Source organism: Sebastes fasciatus, chromosome 2 (genome assembly GCF_043250625.1).
Source record: "Sebastes fasciatus isolate fSebFas1 chromosome 2, fSebFas1.pri, whole genome shotgun sequence".
Lineage (NCBI taxonomy): Eukaryota > Metazoa > Chordata > Actinopteri > Perciformes > Sebastidae > Sebastes > Sebastes fasciatus.
This window is the reverse complement of record NC_133796.1, coordinates 7,076,818-7,100,040: the sequence shown is the minus strand read 5'-3', so window position 1 is coordinate 7,100,040 and position 23,223 is coordinate 7,076,818. Positions and strand designations below refer to the sequence as shown.

At 41.2% G+C, this 23,223-nt stretch overlaps 1 protein-coding gene across 1 annotated transcript in view; it reads left to right on the top strand.

Moving 5' to 3' along the window:
* The window catches only part of LOC141783216 (neural-cadherin), a 335,373-nt gene that overhangs the window by 283,932 nt on the left and 28,218 nt on the right, over window positions 1-23,223 (top strand). Inside the window, exons 33-34 of the mRNA XM_074660373.1 lie at window positions 7,600-7,864; window positions 15,058-15,238. Of these exons, the coding sequence (XP_074516474.1) occupies window positions 7,600-7,864; window positions 15,058-15,238 (446 nt within the window). The remainder of the gene's footprint in view (window positions 1-7,599; window positions 7,865-15,057; window positions 15,239-23,223) is intronic.

Sequence of the window (23,223 nt, the reverse complement as noted above, 5' to 3'; positions counted from 1 at the left end):
GACCAGTTTTGACAAGTTTGAGATATCATTATTGCTTCTCAGCTGAGTAAAGCTGCACGCTTTCTCATTTTTCATTATTTCAGTTTCGTTGGCACCATCTTGTGTGCTTTTTCTCCACCATCGTTTCTTTCCTCAATTTTACTTCTTTCATCACTCTTTTGTGCTTCCTACATCTCATCGCAGGGTTGCTGGCACATGTCTGTCTCCCTTTCATAGTTTTCCAGTTACCTTTGTTGTGAAGACATTAAATTGGCTTTAGGGTGGAGAAATAAAAAGTTTGTTAGTCAGTGTTGATAGATAATAATCGGAAGCCCTAAGAGGCAAGTGAGAACTTTTTTTTTTTTTCAGGTGATCCATTTTCTATATCGATCTAAATTGTTTTCTCTCCTGTCTTTATGACCTAAAAGCTAACTTTGGTATTTTTCAACCTGTGTCTAAGTGACTAATGGAAAAAACTATTTCTGAAATTGGTCCAGTATTGAGGGATAACACTGTAACTGACCAGCAAGTGAGCAGAATCAATGTAACGTTCACTAAAAGTGCTTGTTTTTGCCACTGACAGAATCAGATTGTTATTGTAAGTGTCCGACAACATCATGGAAAGGACCCTACAGAGAAATAAAAATGTTTTCTTACATTTCGCTTGATCCGGTTGGTTTGTTGTTGTGTTCCATGTCTTGCTCAAGGAGAAGTCTAGTTGTGAAATCTGAATATCCGTATACTCTGGCTCTAATAAATACTCTTTCCATAATGTCAGACACTTATATTAACAATCAGAGCCTGTCATGGCAAAAACAAGCACTTTTAGTGGACATAAATGACGGAGCCAGCTTGCCCCAATAGGATTACATTGCTGCCTGTGAGCAGCTGGCGTCTACAGCGCTCTCCCTCAAAACTGGACTAAATTGTTGTCGCTATTAGTCAGTTAGACACAAAATATGGAAACATAGGGTCCAGATTTAAAACTACCAAAGTTACGAGTATTACAACAACAAACACTGAGAAAAAAGTAACATCGAAAAATTATCCTGTGAAGACTTTTTTTCCCTGTTTCACAGACGGCAAAAACGCACAAGGAACTTGTATAAACACTAATATTATATGCTGTATTATATCATTGGAGAGTATTATTAAAAAGTACAGGATGAAGATTATTAATAAACACTATAGAGATGAGATTATTATTCATCAGTTAAACAGATTAATTATTTAGAAGTCAGTCTAAGTATACACTGGATGCATGTTTAATCACCAGACATTTAATGTTGTATCTGAAACATTACATGTCTGATATTTACTTTAGTTGTATCTTACTTTTCTGAGATGAATTTTACAATGTACTTCACAATTATTAATATACACAAACAAGATTAAAAAGGTTAAACTTCCGTGGCACAGGCAGAGGAGAAAGCATTGTGGGAAAAAATGTATGCACTCATGTAGTATCTTCAGAATCGTTAATACTTTGTGTAAAGGCAGAAGTAATACTTTATAATAACCATCATTTATAGATGGTAAATTGATAGTTAATTGCCACGTTGTTACCTCGAAACTTCCGCAGTTATATTTAGGCAACATGACCACTTACGCGGCTGGTAAATATAATGCAGTCCAGAACAACACCACATGCTATGACCTCGGTGATAAAACATATAATTCAATGAACACAACATTGTAACATTACAGGCATCATAAAAGTAGAGTCGATGGCAGTACAGTTGTGTTGGATTGCATTAGATTGTACAGGTGTACCTAATAAAGTGGCCACTGAGTGTAACTAAGGGGCGCTATCATTGGGTTCAGGTAGGATCTGGGAGGGACAGCATGAACCTCCCACTCATCACACTGTTCCTGTGAAGCTCCTCGCCAGCAGGTGAAAAGAAGCAGCTGATGTGTCACAGAGGTAGCACCCTCTCCAGGCCAACATTATAGGGTTAGGATGACCCTTAAGATATCATAAAGGATGCATGTCATACACATTCACACACTAACTAACTTTGGAAAACCTTTTTCTTGTTTTTGGTACCAACAATATTTGCCCTTTGAAAGCCTCTTGAAATCAAAATCAAGGAGCTAAGAGGGGTAACGATGGTCATCTCCTTATAGTAGAAGTCAACAACGACCAAAAGTTTCTACACAACATCTGTTGCGTGCTATCACCAGTTTGGTAGTTTCTCTCTTCAAAACCACAGTAGCAAGCCATAGCTACTGCTAGTGTTGATGACTAGAAATGCCTTGATTAAAATAAGTCATTAAAATCACGCTGGGCTAGAAGTCACTTTGCTGTTTTATTGCTTCATTAGGTTCACACTGTTTTGGCTCATTTATTTTTACAAGGCAGATTACCTTGACTGGGAAATGACATACAGATATTTTCAAGAGTGACAAACAGGACAAAACTAGCCAGTGCGGCAGGTCAACTGAAGGTATAAAGTTATGTACAGGCAAGGATACTATTCACAAAATATGGAGTATACAGTTTCCTGTAATAAAGGAAATAAATAATGATGTACTTGGGATAATTGATCTTATTTAAAGAGCATTGGCTCAATTTCAAGGCTGTTCTCATACACCGTTCATAGCTATACCTATGAAAAGTAATGCACTGTACATATTATATATTCGTATGTATGCCATGAAATCAATGCATATTTAATCCACGTAATTGTGAACCAGGAAAACATAATTCTACATAGGGAGGAGGTTGAGGTGGACTTTTGCCCATGAGACCGAATTATTTGTTGCGTACATTCCGTACTTAAGTAACGCCACTTCCGTAGTTATTTTAACCCAAATTATGATATTTTCATAAACCTAACTAAGTAGTTTTGTTACCTAAACCTAACCAAGTTGTTTCCTGTGAAGATGGAATTTAATTTTGAAAAGACAGTATGCATGTAACGAACGGAAATTGTCACATGTTGCTGGATATTCGTAGGACAATGCACGAAAAATTAGGGATAACTTTAATCATATATCATATGAACCGTTTTCAGAGGAGAAGTTGCAATTTCCCTTTATCTGGCACCAAGTTACAGAGTACTTTCCAGGAAACTAGGAAATTATTCGTAAATTATGGGAAACCCATCCCTTCCACATGCGGTGTTTATACAGAGCGATGTCATTTGCAGCAGCGTACGGTATTTTCTTATGACCAAGTCAATATCTAGTCTCTAAAGCAGGAGACTGCAGGTCATATCTCTGGAAGTAGGGAAATATGGGTGGGGGAAAGTAACACTTGTATGAGTGTGTTGCTAGTAATGAGCACAGAGTTCGGTTTCATTTGCCAGTATAATTTACGGTGAAGGAAAAGTGCATGAGCGGGTCATATATGCACATAATCTGTATTTGCACACCATTATTTAATCATAAGAAGAGGCTAGATTAACACATCAGCAGCATGTCTGTGAGGCTGCAGCATCGAGAGCAGTCTGTCACGGGAAGCATCTGGGGGAGCGGGATTGTCCCTGCTGTGGGACTGTTTACTCAAAAATGGAGTCGCACACCTTCATACACACCTAGTGTATGACGCTGCTGCAAAGACACACACGCACACATACCCTCGAACCTATTCGCTCACACACACCACCCAGGGAGCGAAGCAGGAGCCAAATTGCTCCGCTTCGTTCAGCTTTAATTGGGGCTAAAATCAGGTGGCTGTGAGTGTGTCTGGTTAAAAAGCACCGCCCCAGCGGATTCTAAATATAATTAATACTTCATCACAGAGCCTTGAAATGAGCCACGGTTCTCCAACTAAACAACCTTGGAGCCGACCAGCACTTTACTCGGCTGCTTCAAGGGGAGAAGAAGCGACAGACATGGATGGGAAATGGAAAGATAGGTGAAGGAGAGGTGCTTGATGTGGATGGGAGTAATGGAAGAAAAAAGACGGACGTTGGTAGAGAGGAACAGAGAGAGCTGACACGTGATGGTTATTTTTTTTGACAAAGTTCTCCCCCCAAAAAACTTGGTTTGTCTTTATTATGTCGAGAACGAGTGGGCACATTAATGGTCGCCACCCACTTCTTCTTTCTCCTCACATCTCTCTGTCTCTGTCTCTCTGCCCTTCTCATCTCAGTCCTCTGTTTACGTGGCAGCGGTGGCAGAGAAAGATGGAGGGGAGAAAATTATGCTCAGTGGGACACTTGGAGGAAACGGTTTGAAATTGAAATGAGGACGACCCACCCGCCACCCTATCTCTCTTTAAACTGACTTATTTTCCCTCTCTCACACACACACACAGAAACACGGGCTCCTGGATTTGTTTAAAATGAATATTACTCGGTGATAGACATGTGATTATTAGCATCACAGCCAAGCCAAAATAGAACCGTTTTCATCTCGAGCTCTGAGGGCGGAGGGAAACAGCTTGTTGTGTAAATGCGTTTTTTTTCCTCCCTCATTCTCACGTCTCATCCATAAATTCTCTTTCTTTCTCCCTTTCCCAGCATCACTTCCTCACAAGACACTTCTTCTTGTGTGTCTGTGTGTGTGTTGACGGCACAGACAGCAGGGCATGTTTGCACAAGTCAACAAATTGCAAGTTAAAATGTCAGCTTTACCAGAGCAGTGCCTCATTTAAAATTCGTCTTAGGCCAATGGCAACAGCACAAAAGACAACTAGCTGCTCCCCAAGTGATTATATTATGGTGAAACGTGTTGACACTGCTTAACGGACACAACTTTGAGGGTGGAGGTGATGGGAAAGCTATAACCTTTATTATGTAGATTGTGTTTTTTGTATTTATTTGTTCTATAAGAAGGAGGTGTTATTGAGATTACACCGTCATTGAATAATGGAAATGTCAGTTTACTATGTGGGGCTTTTTTTCATTATCCCTGTGTTTGCCAACCTCCAGGGAGTTGATCCGGCCATCTGGTCAAATTGGCCAATTGATCCAGTCTTTTACCAATCAAGTAAAATATTTTCTTTCTCCTGATACCCATCAGTTTTAATGGGACTCTCTATTAGAATCAGAAATTGCTTGTTAACAGTGACACCTTTGGCTATTAAGTCAACGATAGTCAGCATCCTGTTGTTCGCGCTCACACTCGCACTCGCACTCTTAATACTGACACACATGACTGAACGTGATAAAAGTGGCAGTATGCAGTATATTTTTGGCATCATTGGACAAACATTCCATAAATATCTAGACTTCTGCACCTCCTCACGGCTCTGTTTCCAGGCTTTAGAAAAATGTAGCCCTTGACGCGAGACTTTGGCCAATCACAGGACATTTCAGAGAGAGAGCGTTCCTATTGGCTGTGCTCCGGCTGGTGGGGGGTGCTTGGTATTTCCTCAACTGATCTCAACATGGCTGTCAGGTCACAAAACGTTCTCATTTTACAGCTAAACAGTACACTACAAGATGTTTCTGAAAACATTTGAGCTCTGAAATAGGCATTAACGTAACAGAATATTGATTCATATTTGATCAGCGCTAAACCAACTCTCTTCTGCTCCGCTGCGCGCTCATTTTCTCACGCACTCACTGCCGCTTTCTCTCTCTCTTGCTTCACCACTCAAATCCCACGTGCACGCATTGGCTCTGCTATTCTCCAATTGACCTATGCCACTCTCACAACACTAGTTTTTGCCCGACGTCGGTCACATTCCTGTTTTGCAAGACGGGCTTCACTAGATGTAACTTTGGGTTTTTCTTGTGTTTCCGTGGAGTTTGTGTTGGAATCTGAGTTGTGGTGGGGGCTGGTCATTTGTTGGCGTTAGCGGACTCCATTTCTAACCGAATGTTAGCTACGGCTAAAGCGCTCGCGAGCATGCATGATGTCACATCAGTTTGATTTTCCCTTAAAAAACGGCCTGCATTCGAGAGGATATAGGAAACCCAGAAAGTCGCGGAAGGTCTCATTTTTTAGGTCAGGTTACAACTGTTCGCAGATTGGAAATAAAAAATTATTTATACGTGTAAAACGTTACATACAGTACCTTTAAAACCTGAGATTTGGACTTGAGTCAGTTCAACACATTTACACCTTTACCCTCAGTGGTGTCTTACCATGTAGACCGTTGTGATTTGATTTTCTGAGGTTTTGAGATCTGTGCCGCTGAGACGTCCGCCACCATCCCAAAAACAAAGAAGCTGAATGTCATTCAGTTTGTGCCACTCAAAGACATCGAAAAATACATTTGGTACATCGGGTGCTTCTTTCTGCTCAAAGACAAACAGATGGCAGTTGTAGCTTGGAAGAAAATTGTTTCTAGTTCTTTTTTTTATGTAATTTTTTTTATTACTGAAGTCAGCTTTTGTATATTGCAACACACTGACGATTTTTACCGATGCTTTTGATCTGTACATCGTGCCAAGATTCATGACGTTAGTTATTCATGCTCTCTGCCCAATTATGCTACAGTAATTTACAGTAATGTATAGCACCCACTTTGTTTGAGTGTTGCTGTGTCGCTGTTCTAGACCATACACTTAATAGCATACAACACAATGCCAGTAGCCATGCTCAGCCAAAGTTGGCGAGGTTTAAGGGTTTCATTTTGTCAACTGCCAAGCCTGCATTCACTGTGGAAATATGACTATGATTTAGCAGTTTGCAGATGTCACATTGTGATAAGTGATTGTGCTGAAGTTGAGCATTGATTCTCTCGCCAAGTGGCACAGAGAGACTAATGTTTTATATCTAGCAGGCTGGACTATTGTAATGCTCTCCTATCTGGTCTACCATTAAAAAAAAGTTATAAATCAGCTCCAGCTGATTCAGAACTCTGCGGCCCGAGAGCTGACCAGGACCAGAAGGAGACTTTAAAATCTTTGTTAAAGTTCTTACATCGGTTGCCTGTCAGTTTCCGTATTGATTTTAAAACTTTTTTACTTGTTTTTGAAGCACTTCATGGTCTTCGGTATGTATGACTCACATGCTTCCAGTGTATGAACCGGTGCGGCCCCTCAGATCCTCTTGGACGAGTCTGTTAGTTGTTCCAAAGTGCAGGACTAAAACCTTTGGTGAGTCAGCTTTTAGCTATTATGCTCCGAGCCGCAGGAACAGTCTGTCTGAGGATCTGAGAGCTGCTGGAAGTGTTGAAATCTTTAAACATATACCTAAAACCTACCTATTCATCCTGGCCTTTGATTAAGAATGGTTTATAGACATTATTTACATGATTTTATTTACTTACTTTATTGTATTGAAGTTGTTAAATGGTATTCTATTTTATTGTTATTTTGTTAATCTAGTTTTTATTTCACACTGTTTTACAACTATTACGGTTATTATAGCTTTTAATTCTATTTCATTACATTTCCATAATTTTTACTGTCTTGCGTGCATTTGCCTCAAATTTTGGCTTGTTAGTCATCTGTGAAGCATTTTATATGGCACTAACCTGTATGAAAATAAAGTTTTATTAATTGATTAATAAGTGTTCTTTTAGCAACTTAAAACAGGTAGCCACGTGGCACTATAAAACATTTATTTTTATTCGAAGCTCAAGTTATAAGGAAGTAGTTGTGAGACACAAAATGCTAACAAAAATAAAAAACTTTCATTTCCAGACCAAACATCTGAAGTCAAACTTAAGCTGAACGTGTAAAGCTCATACTAAATGTCCCTTTTTTCCCATTGAAGATCTTCCAAGGTCTCCTCTGCGTCTTCTACAACCTCGGGGATGGGGACTACAACTTAACCCTACCCACCTATCGCCTCGACAACGGTGAATGGCACGAGGTCTTCCTAGATCGGCACGACAATGAGATGATGCTGCGACTGGACGGCGGCGGGGGGCAGCGGGAGATCACGGGATCGCGAGGCCGGAGCCGAGAAATCATCATTGACCCCACTGTGGTGATGCTGGGAAACACCTTCCCCTCTGGAATCAACAAGAGCTTCCAGGGTAAGTGATAACGGCACATACAGGTCTAAACAACAAGGTTTAAGGGCTCTCCGCTGACTTTTTTGTTCGTTAATCTTTGAGAAGATTTGCAAGCATTTTCATTGGTGGATAGTTTCACCAGAAATCAGAAAAAAAACATTCAGACATCAGGTGTTAAGAGCAGCAAATGAAGCAATGAAGGTTTTCGTGAACTGGACATATTGTAGGTTGAATCCCAGGCTCCTTGCAGCACTTCCCCGCGTCAGCAAAGTTCACTTTGCATTCACACGTGGGAGCTGTCAAGTACGTCTGCATGGGAGCAGCTGGAGCAGCTAGGGGCTGAAGGACAACTAGTTAAATGGACAATAGGTAAGTTTTTTTAATATACCATAGCACAAAATAATACCAATACCAGCAATTATTGTCCAGGTGCTGAAAAACCCTCTTCAATCAGGACTTTCAGGGACCCGAGTCTGACATACCAGATGTGAACATTGCATTCTGTCGCTTTCTGCTCTCCCATCTGGTTTCTATGTGTTGCCACTTTCAAAGAACCCCTCTCTCTTAGTAACAACTGTCAAATACACGCAGATATTTTTGATCAATCATTTATGAGAACATTTAGTGGTGTAATTATGTTTACACTGAATAATGCCTCCGTAATGCTTCCTTTTACAAACATTAAATAATTACTTTATTCCTTTTGAATCAGCTTCAGTACTGAGGATTTCTGAGCTGCACTGCGCTAATGGCAGAACATTTACATATCCTTTAGTTTTCTCACCTCTGTGAAGTTGCTGATTTTACCTGTTAATTCTTCTCTCTACTGTGGATATTCACAGTTGATAGCATTGAATAAAAAATGACGGGCAAATTCACAAATAATGGATTGCAGCACTGTGAATTTTGCATCATTTGCAACCGCTATCTGTCCCATCTCAAGGTCCAATTCATGGACATTGGATATTGCGCTAATGATACTACAAGGCAACCCATAATGTTTTGCAGCAGAGTGTAATTTTCCTTTTTTTGCATCTGATTGCAATTATAAATGTATAAATATAATAAACTATAAATGTTGCTTTTGCGCCACGAACCCAGTAGGCAGAACAATGTTAGAGAGACAAAGTAATTACATTTTCAGACAGACAGAGAGCTACAGGTCCTCACCGACAAGGTGCAGAGGAATTCCTCAACACTTCAGGCAAGGGATTTAAACGTGACAGAGAAAAAACGTATTTATGATTTAATATGTGATGATCACTGGAAAGTCTGGGCGTGTCACCCCTTAGAAATCTCTCTGAAGGTGCTAATAATTTCACTGTAACTGAGTGTGGCTATTAACACTGATCTTTGTGAATTGGACTGTTTTTGAAATGAGGCTCATTTGCATAGAAGAGGGACCAATGTTGCACTCAATTTCTGCATATTACCTAATTTAAATTGGTGCAAATAGAACAGGAGCACCGAGATGCTGTTTGCTTGGCAGCACAGTTAAGGGTGCATTTCACCTTTGGCAGGTGCTTTGAGAATTACACAGTTTATTTTAGTCTTATTTGTGCACGTTTAACAATAGTTATTAAAGCTTCAGTGGGTAGAAATGGAGCAAATATGATTAAAAAAAGTTATTTTTATAAAACAGTCACTATATCCTGACAGTAGTGCATAAGACAGGTAATTTGAAAAAAAAAAATTTTTAAAAACCTGTGCCTCTATGTCCTCCGGTGCTCCTAAGGGCATCTGCAAGATTTCACAGACCGGATGAAAACAACCAATCAGGGCTGATCTGGAGTCTGCCGTCTCTGAGCAACTGTCAATCACTCGCGAAATCTGATCAAACGGTCAAACTCGGCAGCGCTGATCAAATATGAATCAATATTATGTTGTAATTTTTAAAAAACCTTTAAGATACAAAGACGCTGTAAAGGATTTCAACAGTGTTTTCTCTCAATAGACAATTGGATAAGAATATGATATCACACAAAAAGAGATTTTTTTTTTTTTATTATTTCTAATAGCTAGGATTGGTGGTGCAAACCATTCCAATAATCCTCTTTTGTTGTCAACCTGACGCTTTTGCCAAGGACCAATTTTTTAAAGATTTTGTTAGATTTATTTTTCAACAGGAAGAAAAAAAATAAGTGATTATTCCACTCATCATCAAGAGAGACATCCTTTCAAATCTCAGGCAGATGAATGCTAGGCTGAATTGTTAAGAGCTAAACATTGTCTGTAGAGAATGGGACAAGGTTATGACACACAACAGTATAAATCTTCCTGAATGTCCCTTTCAGTGGAGAAGTGACGGATCATACAATAGTAAAATGGCAAAATAACACAAAAGATTGTTTGCTATAAACCATCCAAACATCATCCAGGCTGTTTCATATATATAACCTTTGTGTGTGTGTGTGTGTGTGTGTGTGTGTGTGCGTGTGTGTGTGTGTGTGTGTGTGTGTGTGTGTGTGCGTGTGTGTGCGTGTGTGTGGGAGAAAAAAAGATAATGTGATGCGTTTGATGTGTCACAGTGTAAAGTGAAAAGGGTGGTGTGTCATTCAGGGCATGTGAGCGGGTTTAACAAGTATTCCTCCTGAAAAGTGCTACCAGGAATAAGTCCTTTTATCTATTCATACGCATTCTTTTCAAGGGAGAATTTTGATATTTTATGTGTTAATGAATGATTGATATGACAGTTTTATGACTAATTCACCCAAATGCATCTTCATTGTTAGCTGAGATGATGTGCTGGCGGATGTATGTAGAGACGAGGGAGTAAGGGGCTTCTCTGTGTCTGTAAAGTGTGTATGCAATACTGTCGAGAGATCTTAGCGTACTATAAATTTGAAAGCTTTTCTTAAAACATGTGAGTGGAAAGTATGCCTGTTTTTGTTGTGATAAGTTTGCACCTCTATTTAGATCATTGAAACAATATATTTTTAAATTAGGGCTGTCAAAGTGAATGTGGTAATAACGCGTTAACGCAAATTTGTTTTAACGCCACTAATTTCTTTAATGCACTAACGCAACTTGTGATTTTTATGTTTTAGCCGGCTCAGTTTTAAAGCTAGAGTGAAGATACTGGTATCATATGAAACTAAAAAACCTAAAGAATCCATTGGTACCAACCATGTCATACGAGCTCGTCACGAAGGAGGATAAATAACGCTCCAAACTAAATTTTGGCGAGTAAAAACTGGACCTCTGGCTTTAAGATATGTGAATGTAAATGGGTTCTATGGGTACCCACGAGTCTCCCCTTTACAGACATGCCCACTTTATGATAATCACATGCAGTTTTGGGGCAAGTCATAGTCAAGTCAGCACACTGACACACTGACAGCTGTTGTTGCCTGTTGGGCTGCAGTTTGCCATGTTATCATTTCAGCATATTTCTTATGATAAATGCAGTACCTGTGAGGGTTTCTGGACAATATCTGTCATTGTTTTGTGTTGTTAATTGATTTGCAATAATAAATGTATACATACATTTGCATAAAGCAAGCATATTTGCCCACTCCCATGTTGGTTAGAGTGTTAAATACTCTACAAATCTCCCTTCAAGGTACATTTTGAACAGATAAAACATGTGTGATTAATCACGATTAACTATTTTAATCGATCGACAGCCCTATTTTAAGTACACCAACTGTCTTGCAATTGACGTCTTGTTTATTTTTGTGCTTAACAATAAGCAAGATCATGCATTATGCCTTTGAATAACATTTATTTAACTGGTTACAAATCCTAGGCTCTTGTTTGTGACTCTTGTTTAAAGGAATATTTTGGGTGTTTTGAAGTGGGTTTGTATGAGGTACTTATCCATAGATGACGGTCGGCGTGCCCCCGGCATCTAGAAACAGAGAGGAGTACCGGCACCGGAGCAAATATTCCTTCAAGGTTTGGTTAGGTTAACACACAAAAACGTCTTGGTTGGCTTAAAATAAATACTTTGTTAACGTTCAGGAAACATTGTGGTATAGGTTAAAATAAGTACGGTGGGGGTCATGCTTAAAAGATGCTGACTGTCAGTTTGAAACAGGAAACAATCTCCCACTCTCCCGTGTTAAAGTGTTGTTGACCCATCAATCCACCCTGACCTCCTCACTACTTGCTGAAATGAAAAGTGCCCCTGATGCTGTCGTTCTAGAGAGGACAGTCTCTGTTTTAGTGTTTGGAGTGGCATTAGTACATATTTGTGTAATAGACTGGTCCTTCTGATACGTGTGAACAGTTCTGCTAAAGCCTCCAGACAAACCTCTGTAAAACCACTACTTTCTATTTTACATTTTGTACAGAGCCAGGCTAGCTATTTACCCCGTTTACAGTCTTTATGCTAAGATAAGCTAAGTTAACCATCTTGCAGCGTTCGCTTCATATTTACTGTACAGATATGAGTGGTATCAAGCAAGAAAGCAAATATGGGTATTTCCCAAAATGCTGAACTATTTCATTAAACCTGCTAATTGGAACAATACCAACTCCAGTCTCAAAGAATGACTTTAACAAACATACAGATTTGGCTTATTTGAGTTTGCTGAGTGAGTCATAATATACAGTGTTCGCTAAATTATCAGTTTGTTTGCCCCAACCCTCGTCTGAGAGAGACCGAGAGCGAAGCAGGACCGAACAAACAAATGTTGGCAGATACAATCAAAAGATTCAGACAGAAAAAAGAGTTCCGGTTAGGATGCATAGAAACTAGAAAAAGGTAAGACATTGTATAATAATAGAGAGAGAAAGAGGTCACAACTATGGAGAGATGCAGACATAAAGATATATATATATAGAGAGAGAGAGAGAGAGAGAGAGAGAGAGAGAGAAAGAAAGCTCCCTGGAGTTAGACAGCTGTGCCTCAGGCAGTTAAAGACAATGCATGTGTTTATTTAATGGACTTTAAAAGCATTTCACTTCAAAAGAGTCAGACGTGATAGATGGTGGCAGGGTGTGTGTGTGTGTGTGTGTGCACCATTGTCTGTTTACTTTTGTGAACGTCTCTTTTCAAATAGTGATTATAGGGGATCTATTGGCAGATTATAATATGGAATATAATATTAATAACTATGGTTGTGTCCAAAAACATTCACTCATTCACAACTCCCTACTCAATATCCAAGGAGTTCTATGTAGAGGACTGTATAGTGAGCTTATCTGCAAAATGAAAAAACACTTTCGGACACTACTCAGATCATTTTCTTGGTCGCACAATTAAAACGTCTCTTAGCGAAATGCTCTGAGTGAATTTAAGTTCCCCCTGGTAAGCAGTGTTTCAGCGTATATGTCTAGGGCTTTCATTGTGAAAGGTAAGAATCAACGTCCGTTATGAATGTGGGGCCAAAAAGCGTATATTCCCAAATTAATAAATACAAAGTACTTTGTGGCCGTTTGTGTTGGGATGCGCGGCTCTGCTCACATTCAATATATTATTTTCGTGCCACAACTCAGGTTTGTCTCAATCTCGCTGCTTTTTCTCTTTTTGTCCGACTGCAATTTTTCCTTCAGCGCAATGCATGATGGTATATAGTGCTCTGTTAGTGACCATCGTTGTCCACTAATTTTCACGATGCATTGTGGGATACTTTGAGTCCGCTATATAGGGTTTAAGCCTTCTCAATTGAATTTGGTGGTGCGAGTTCACCTGAAGGCCACCTGTTGGTTCTTCTACAGAAAGGGAGGGGTGAGCAGAGGAGTATTCACTTGGTTGCAATCTGTAACCTCACTGCTAGATGCCTTTGACTGAATATATCAATTTAGTAGTTATGCAATGAGAAAATAAACACCAGAAATGTGTCCTTAGGAGTTGCTCAGACGCTCCATGGTAACACCTTAGAAACATTCGCTACACTGAGTTAGACATAAAGGTTATCATAACCTCAGCTGCTGGGCAACTGTGGCTCAGGGTGTACAGCAGGTAGTCCTTTAATCACAAGGTTGGCAGTTTGATCCACGACTGTCCGCATGTCAAAGTGTCCTCGAGCGAGACACTGAACCCTGAGTCGTTCCCGGGCTCTTCACAGCAGCTGACTGTTTCTAAATGCTTAGGATGACCATCAAAAGAACTAGTGGCGACGAAGGCCGACTGTTGCGTCGCCTCACGTCGCCTGTGTCTTGGCCGACAAGGTGTACTTGAACACACCGCAAAGACTACAGCCGACGGCCAGTTAGCACGTACTTTTTGCTCCTGCGTGAGAGGAAATAACTCCTCACACCAGCAGGTGCCGGTAGTCCGTATTCGTCATTGAAAAAGGGAAACCGGAAGACCGAGGACGGCGGATATACAAGCTGTTGTTATGATATGTACATGAAACAAAGCGACGTTTGCCGACCATTTTCACACCACTCTCACTCACCACATAGCTTCATTCCAGACGGCCATGTCGCTGTGAAAATATACGTGTATTGGAATGATCAGATGGGATGAAAAATGAGAAGAGCCATCTGTGTTTGTCCTCTTGACTTTACTCCTTTGCATGCTTTCCTCACTTCCGTTTCGCTTAACCGGTTCGTTTAAACTGAACAGCGAATCGGAGTGATTCCTCGCACCGACAAGCTCCACTGCTGATTCAACATGCTGAATCGGCCGGAAAAACGTCCGACACAGGCAGACTAGAGCGGACAGTGCGGGACAGACCGCAAAAAACTACGCCGACAAAAGCTCACCGACGGCCCCAAACCCGTCGGCTTGTTGTGTCAGGGCCTTTAACTACAACTACGATCCAGACCCGTCGGGGTTTGTTCCATGCGGAAGCCCTATTTGTAATGTTTTTCCATTAACTGTGTGCAACATTTTGCAAACAGCCTTTCAAACATGTTTACTCCCCTTTGGTGAGTGTCTCAGGAGTGTAACCCAGCGAAGCAGTGACATGTGTAAACAGCACAGCTATCAGCGTGCCGTGGAGCACATTATACAAAATCCAACATGTATGCAAATCTTTGCCCTCAGAGATTTCCTCCAACAGAATGAATGGCATTTTAAGATGCTGCCATAAACACCTTTCCACAAGAAACTCAATGTAACATTGTGTTCACTCAGAAACCAGCGTGGATTTATGTGTTAGAACTGGAGCCACTAATCTATCAAGAACATGTGGTTGATTTGCTCACCAGGTACATGAAATCCAATTCTTAATTTAATTGTGTGTGTCTACAGTAGTTGAATGTGACAACAGTGTATTTCTTGTTCCACTGAACTCTTTTTTCCATTTGTCTCCCTGCAGGCTGCATGAGGGACGTACGCCTCAACGGTCGCTACATTCCACTGGACAGCCAGCCGCGAGATGGGGTTTCCCAGGTCAGCATGCAAGGCCTCTCCCCTGGGTGCTCGTCCGACTCCTGCAAGAGGAACCAATGTAGCCCCCCCTTCACCTGCGTCGACTTGTGGAGAGTGCACGAATGCAGGTACACACACACAACCCCCATACACACCACATGTAACTGCACATTCGCACGTGGATGTTCCACACTCATGGTTTTGACACAGAGGCATGAATACACATGCATTTAAACCAACTCACTCTTCCTCTGAAGCCATTTTTTTGCAGCTTTTGACCTTGGCATTATTTTTGTTCATAGCTGCATAAATGAGCTTCTAAAGAACCTGACCCTGACCTACTTGAGAACGTGGGAAATGTTGTTAAAGGTCACATATTATACTCCATTTAAACTAGTTATTATAGGTCTCAGACACCTCCAAACCATGTCTCTGAAGTTTTTTTTTCAAAAAAACAATCAGATCATGCATTCCAGCATGTCTCTATAACCTCTGTTTCAGCCCATTTCCAAAAGTGCTGATTTCTGTGTCTGTAGCCTCTGTCTCCTCCCACTCTGCTCTGATTGGTCAGCGTTTTCTGTCAATCAAACGTCCTCAACAACAGCGTCACCCTCCCCCTCCCTCCCGGAGAAGCTCTGGAGAGAGAGACGAGTGGAGGGAGAGGCAGCTAGAATAGAGCTTATAAACCACTTTAAAGTTTATAAACCAGAAACTTCACCCAGCGCACGTTACCGGAGGAATCTGATCAGAAATCGGCGACACATGATGAACATCTGCGGTCCAGATTCCAGGTTTTCCTGACGGTTTCTCTCAGGTAAATAATGCTGTTTATAGCTCTGTTAGTTAACTCAGTGTTTACCTCATGCATCAACTCTGTAAACCGTAAACATACACTCTGTTTTACGTCTGTCTTTACAGATCCATCTGTGAGAAATGACCGACAGAATCATCCCAGAGGAGAGCAGACAGCTGAGAGCAGACAGCTGTGAGCAGACAGCTGAGAACAGACAGCTGAGAGCAGACAGCTGAGAGCAGATGGGAGATACAGAGCTAACCCGTTAGCATGTAGCTACATGCTAACGGGTTAGCTACATGCTACCGCTATGACACGGTGTGTAAACACAGCGACCATCAGGGTGGAAAATAGAAGATGTGAAACAGTAGTCAGTTCATTATTTCTGCTAAAAGATAAACGTATGGAAGATCAGAGTAATGGTATATTATTTACAGTAGTAGCTGTCTCTGTGTTACCATGACTACAGACCACCGGAGCTTAGCTTACCATAGTTTACCAGAGCTGAAGACTTTCTCCTGTACCATGTTAACATAACTAACTAACAGGTGAGATGATTACAAATGCTGTGAATAATTAATATTGTCATCTGTCTACTCAAATAAAGTTTGACTGTGAAACAGAAATGTGTTGTGTTGCTTACAAGTCACTATTTACTACCTGTACTCTGCTACATGCATGACATCAAATATATATAATATATAAATATCATCTGTTTAAACAGTGTAATTACATAAAGCCTTTGTGAAAGAACATGTTATATTTAGATGATGGGAGTACATGAAGCCTGTTCTGCTGGTTCTTGCAGACTAACTGTAGGGAGCTACTTTGAGGAGAGACAGTGACGCGCTGTGGGCCGGGGTCAGCTACTGAAGGTTCTCTCTGGTTCGACCAGGAAACCCTCACGTGACTTGCATTCCCTAATGACGTCAAGATACAAGGAAAAAAGCGAATTTTTTTTCTGCACCCATTTCCGGACAAACGGAGGAGGAGAAAAAGAGAGAGGATGGTCTTTTATGATACTATGGTGGCCTGTAGACACACTGGGGACAGATATTGATGTTTAAAAGACATGGAAAAGTGCATTTTGCATAATAGGTGACCTTTAAAGATGAAGCATCCCTGAGCCGTTATTTGTTCTAACGCCGGTGAAATGTCAAATTCAATGACGACTATTTTATGTGCACAAGAAGTGTTTGCTCACGTGTGCATGAGGAAGCTGTGAGGGAGCTGTCAGCAGGAAAAAATGTGGCAGCCAATTACCGTCCACTCAACGTAGTGAACAACCAGAAAAAAAAAAGTCCAGGCCAGCATGATAGAAAGCAATCACCAAGCAACAACTGGAGTGACAATGACACAGGTGACTTGTTTAACCTTAAAACAGATACACCGTATAACCAGTTCCTGGGACTTTTAGGCCAACTGTATGTATGAATAAATAAACGTTAGAGCTGTCAATCAATTGAAATATTTAATCACAATAATTTGCATGATTGTCCGTAGTTAATCGTGTTTAATCGCAAATTAATCGCACATTTTTAATCTGTTTAAAATGTACCTTAAAGGCAGATTTATCAAGTATTTAGTACTCTTATCAACATGGGAGTAGGCAAATATGCTTGCTCTATGCAAATGTATGTATATATTTATTATTTGAAATCAATTAACAACACAAGCTATAGAGCCCGAAGCCGTTTTTTCATACCAGGCTGTAAACAGGATTATTTCTGCTATAAAGTTGGGCATTTTAACATCTATGGAGATTGACTCCCTTTTGGAGCCAGCCCCGTGTGGCCATTGGAAGAACTGCAGTTTTTGGCATTTCTATATTGGCTTCATTTTCAGACATCTGGAGGTTGTCGCTTGGTCTCAACTCTTCAACAGCTTTCTTTCTGACCTCAGTCTACCTTTTTCTGCAGGTTTGATTGCCTGGTTTACTGTCATTTCAGGGCTGCGGATGTTAGCGTACGTACGTAGCCTGAATTAACTTGCCTTTACTGTCCCTCGCTGCTCGGTTTCTTGATTAAAAACTGCAGGCTGAAATTAAATAAATGTGATGTGACCGTCAGATAATCTCCAAGTGCCAAACTGGTTGAAGGTCATCACACATTACGTGTTCATTGTGTTTCCTTTTGAAATTGATATCACGCTCTTTGAAAAACAAACGAGCGAGTACACTCATTTAGCCTCTTAGTCACGGACAGGGTGTCATGTGAACTCAGATCAGCACTGTGCCGCTATCCCCTCAGCCTGCCTGACGGAGGAGAGATACTGCGGAGCAGCTTCAGAGTCAGTCCTACAGTGCTTCATATGACATCACACATTCATTTGAACTGGCCTCTGGTCTGCACCCATTTGCGGGTGAAACAGTCAACTAGGTTTTGGCAGCAAAATGAACTCAACAAATAAACTGAGTGCGTCATGAAACAACATTAAAATAGCAATTCTAAACTGGGAGGTACACCAGGGAGGCTTAGTTGTTACAGGCTGCATTTTTGCAACGGTTTTTGGTGAGAAGATGAAATAGGCTACAAACCAGGAAGTCCAGTTTGAAGGCTTATCAAACATAATGACACAGTGGGAGCAGTTTATACTCGGAGGGAGGATTTTACAGCTCTGGCAAGTATTCACAACAACTTTCCTGTCTGCCTTGGTCATACTTGCCAACCTTGAGACTTCAAAAAATAGGGAGGATTTCAAAATGAAAGCGAGGGTCTGGGGGTCCTCCCCCAGAAAGATTTGAGTTTCAGAGTCTTTGTTTCCTTTCTGGTGCATTCTGGTGACTTTTAAAGAATAAAAATGGCAAAATATTAAGAACACTGCTTTTGCAGTGTTCTTAATATTTTAATTCTGAGGAAAGAATACAGAATAATTCTCCCCTCTGGCATGAATTTTGTGTGAATCTCTTAGTTTTTATTTGTTCATTCATTTATTTTTTGCCCCTGTTTGAGTATTTCTTTATCTCAGTACTCTCCATTTCCCTCTCCGTCTTTCACTCACTGAAGGTCCTTTCAGACACAACGCGACAACGGCACCACTGCGCTCTGAAACCCGTTATTTCCAGTGGCTTGCTCCACGCAACGACGACTATTCTCTGCATCGAGCAAAGCCCAGCTTCGGGCGCCCCGCGTTGTAATGTGCGGCGAGCGCAGCTCAAACCGCATTGTGTCACGAGCAGCTCTCTTCCACCAGTATTGTCGTCCGGGTGGAAGGCTTATACACGCTGTGCAGTGCCAGAAACATGTTGAGATATCAAAAAGGGGAAAAGAAAGGTGTGAACATTTGTCATAAATTGGGAGAAATACGGGGGAATTGTGACACCGGGAGGAAACCGGGAGAGGGCAATGAAAAACCTGAGTCTCCTGTTAAAATCAAAAGGGTTGGCAAGTATGGTGTTTGTGAGGTAAACATGATTGGCCAACAGGGTGGCTCGCTGGCTAACACTAGACTACACTGAAGCAAAATTTGCACCATGATCTTTTTTGTTTTTCTGCCAGAGCGCTCTGCCATGACACCCCCACCTCACTATGACTGTGGTGCGGTGGTTATTGTCGGTCTAAACGTGGCCTCAGAGAGACTTTTAAGACTTAAATCCCCACAAGAGCCAGTGTGTTCAGCAACAGCCACGTCTCCCTTTAAGAGGCGATGAATAAGCCAGTGAGCTCCATCTGCTCAGTCGCTAAAGCTAAACGCCTAAAATGTTGGAGGTGAAAATAAATAATTTTCCCAGCCCTCTGACCCTGACGGGATTCACACTTTTTGCTTGATCAACATTTCACATACGCTATTGTGTGACTTTTCCTGTGTGACTTTTCCTGTGTGAGGGTTATCTGTTTGTCAGCGGGAAATGGGAAATGTCGTGCGATGAAAAGCCGCAGCAAACTAACAACCCACTCCCGCGGCACGGACCGACGGAGTGCTCTTACCCACATGCACTAATCTCAGCAATTTCTTTCTGCCATTGGAAACATCAGCCTCCATTCAGTCTGTGCAGCCTCGCTTTTAAACTTGCCTTTACCTTTTTCCCACTCCTCTGATCCACTCACCCGCATCATCCATCCACCAACCTATTTTTTTTTTTTTTTTTTTCAAATGGCTCTCATTCTCCCACTCTGCCCCTTCATTTCTTGGTCTGTATGGCTCTCATCTTGCTCACTCCTGCCCAGTTTTTTTAAGCCATGTACTACTGCCACACACATACACACTCCCACTCCCCCCCTTCCATCCCCACCCTGCTCGCTTGTTCGCCTTGTTCTCTTTTCACCACTTGACCTGAACCTTGGAAGATGATTAGAGAGCAGTAAGTGTTGCCAGCGAGTCCTCCAAGCCCAAGTGTTTGATACCTGATTACTCTGGGGGACCGCCGTCGAATAATAACATTCTGTAGTGTGGATAATAACAGTTAGCTCGTGCAAAATCACTGATTTAATTTTAAAAAAGGACAATTGTGGCATTCAATTGACTGTTCGCTAAATCCCTTGCTGAACCACAATTGTCCAGTCATAATTTAGCAACCATAACTTTTCATTTTTCCACACGTCAAAGCGGTTTACATGGGCCTTGAATCAGAGCAATATCCCATATATAGAGAGAGTTATGAAGGTGGTGTTTTAGCCCATCTGATACCAAAAATAACCCTGCTAAAGTGTGCTTGCTTACAACCTACAGTAGTAACCAAATTACACCGTGACCTTATTTTTGTGGGGTGATGGGTGAGAGGATTCTGTACACATGCATGCGTATACATGAATGTACCCGCCTACGTGCAGAAATATACAACCAGTACAGTGGAAACCGCTTACAGTGATCACGGTTACAGTGATCAAACGTTTATATGGATCAAAAAGCTTGTGAGAGAATCATACCTGTACAAATGCTAGTTAAATAATGTGCTTATAGTAATCAAGTAGTCCGCTTACAGTGTTCATTTTGGGTCTTTTCATACACAACATATGGAAAGACATTTTAAAACTACGTTAGACTAACGTTAATTGAATTTTTGTTTTTTACTTTACTCCCTTGATGCTTTGCCTCGCCGACCGTCTGCTCTCCGTCTGGATACATGTAGCTGATGCTGCGTGCACATTATATATCATAACGGGAAAAAGGAAGTAATTTTCTCTGAATGAAAAACGAATGTGCACGGGGAAAGACTTTAGCATAGACTTTAGACTTTATTGTCCCACAAGGGGAAATTCTTTTTCACAGCACTGTACTTCTCAGACACCAATACATACAACAGCACACAGTAACACGGCGACAGCAATACAACAGTGACAACAGCAGAAAATGACGGACAGCAGTACACACTCAGGCCTGTTCAGCGACGCCTGTTGTTTAAGGCAGCTATGACTGCCGGTATCAGGCTTTTCCCGAAGCGAGCCCTATTGCACCTCAGTGTTCTATACCAGAGCCCGGAGCGGGGCATTATGGTGAAAGCACCCTCGTCAAAAGGATTGATGATGCCTGGTCACGTTATACCTCCAAAGTGAAACTTTTTCTGGTCCTCAACAGGCTCTGCGGCACACACGCAGACCGGCGCCCGTCTCCCTCCATGCCACTACCGTGTGAGAGAACGAGGCATGCGAGCACGCGTTACAGAGCCGGACAAAAACGGCAATGCCTCACCCTCAATACGGAAAAGGCAGAATAATTGGCAGCGAGCCAGTAAATAGCAAAGTGGTCCGTTTCATTACTTTGTGTTCATGTGATAAATATACAAATTTCAATTAGATGGTAATGAGAAATGATGCACAACAACAAAAATTTGGTTATAATAATCATCCGTTTATAGTGATCAATTTGACCCGGACAGACGTGATCACTAGAGGCGGTTTCTACTGTACATTTCAATTCATCGAATATTTAGCCTGGGACAGCAAAGAAACTGAAAAATGATTGAGCAATGCAATGTTTTTTTTGTAATCGCTCTCCACTGAGATTGATATCTAGAATGCTAAATATCTGGACCACTCGCGTACTCCGGCCACGAGCTACAGCCACTGAGAGCTCAGACATGGATTGAGGGGAAACTTGGGGAGGAGGGGTCGCCTGTAACAAAAGGAACTTACTGTATGTGTTGCATTTGCAACACGGAGCAAGGTTTGTTGCTGCATCTAGAGGAATAAATAGTAAAAAAGAGTGTGGAAACCGGTTGAAACAGGCTATCAGCAATGTGTCTCGCGTCATCATGTCATTTACCGTGTATTTTTTCACATGTGTTTTCTGACTTATCATAGTTTGGAGACCTCATCGGGGATTCCTCCCGATAAAAGAACTTGTAGTGTGTGACTTCCTGTCTCCAGTCAGTCATGTAGTGTGAAAACCACAACGACTTAAAGACTCCTGATTACAAGACAGCAAGTTGTGTAGTGTGAACAGTAAAGCGATCTGACGACTTTGAAGGTCGTGAAGTGTGACCTTGGGTTAAATGGTAAATGGACTTGCATTTATATAGCGCCTTTCTAGTCTTCCGACACGTCGGTGCTCTTTACACTACGTGTCAATATTTACCCATTCACACACACACACACGTTCACATTACTTGCCCAAGGACACTCGGACATGCGTTAAGTGGACGACACTCTCTACCCCCTGAGCGACAGCCACAACCATATAAGACACCTATAACCCTCAGTCATGGCTAATGATAAGAGAGAGCAGAGAAAAGAGAAGCACTGTTGTAGTTGACTGACAGCCTTCCTGTGTTCAACACCTACACAGACTCCAAGCAGGCTTAATGAATACTGAACGCTGAGCATTTATCATGGCTTAATAATCCCACCTACAGTTAATTACCTTCTAAAATGTTGTGTTTCAAACTCATAGGTCATTTGTATCCTGTTCTATCAAGATAGCTGGCATTTCTAAATGCATTAAGAAGAGTAATTTATAACTCTGAAAATTGATTTTACAGAAGTCGGACGAGTCATTCCACTTTGTTTTGGCACTTGTGGCAAAAATAGAATTTAGGCCAGAAGAGTCCAGTCTGAATGCTCTCATGGGAATTAATATATTGCAGCTTGTGGTGAAATGCTGGAAAAGTAAAGCCCTAAAATAGATACTGGTTAAAACACCTGTATCCTGTACATGTCTGGCGATCAGAGAGAAGTAGAGACAAGTAGTCTTCAACCAACAGAACCCACTTCCTCAAGATTATTAGGGTATTAAACATGACATTTCCAGCATATTTGTTGACTTAATGTGAGGTTTATATTGTGGCTACCACTTAAATTGATGCTGCATGCATAATGCTGTAAAAAGTAGACCTAAATATCTCTCTAAGTGCAGCAGAGCCAGTTAGATTTACATCACATTTGC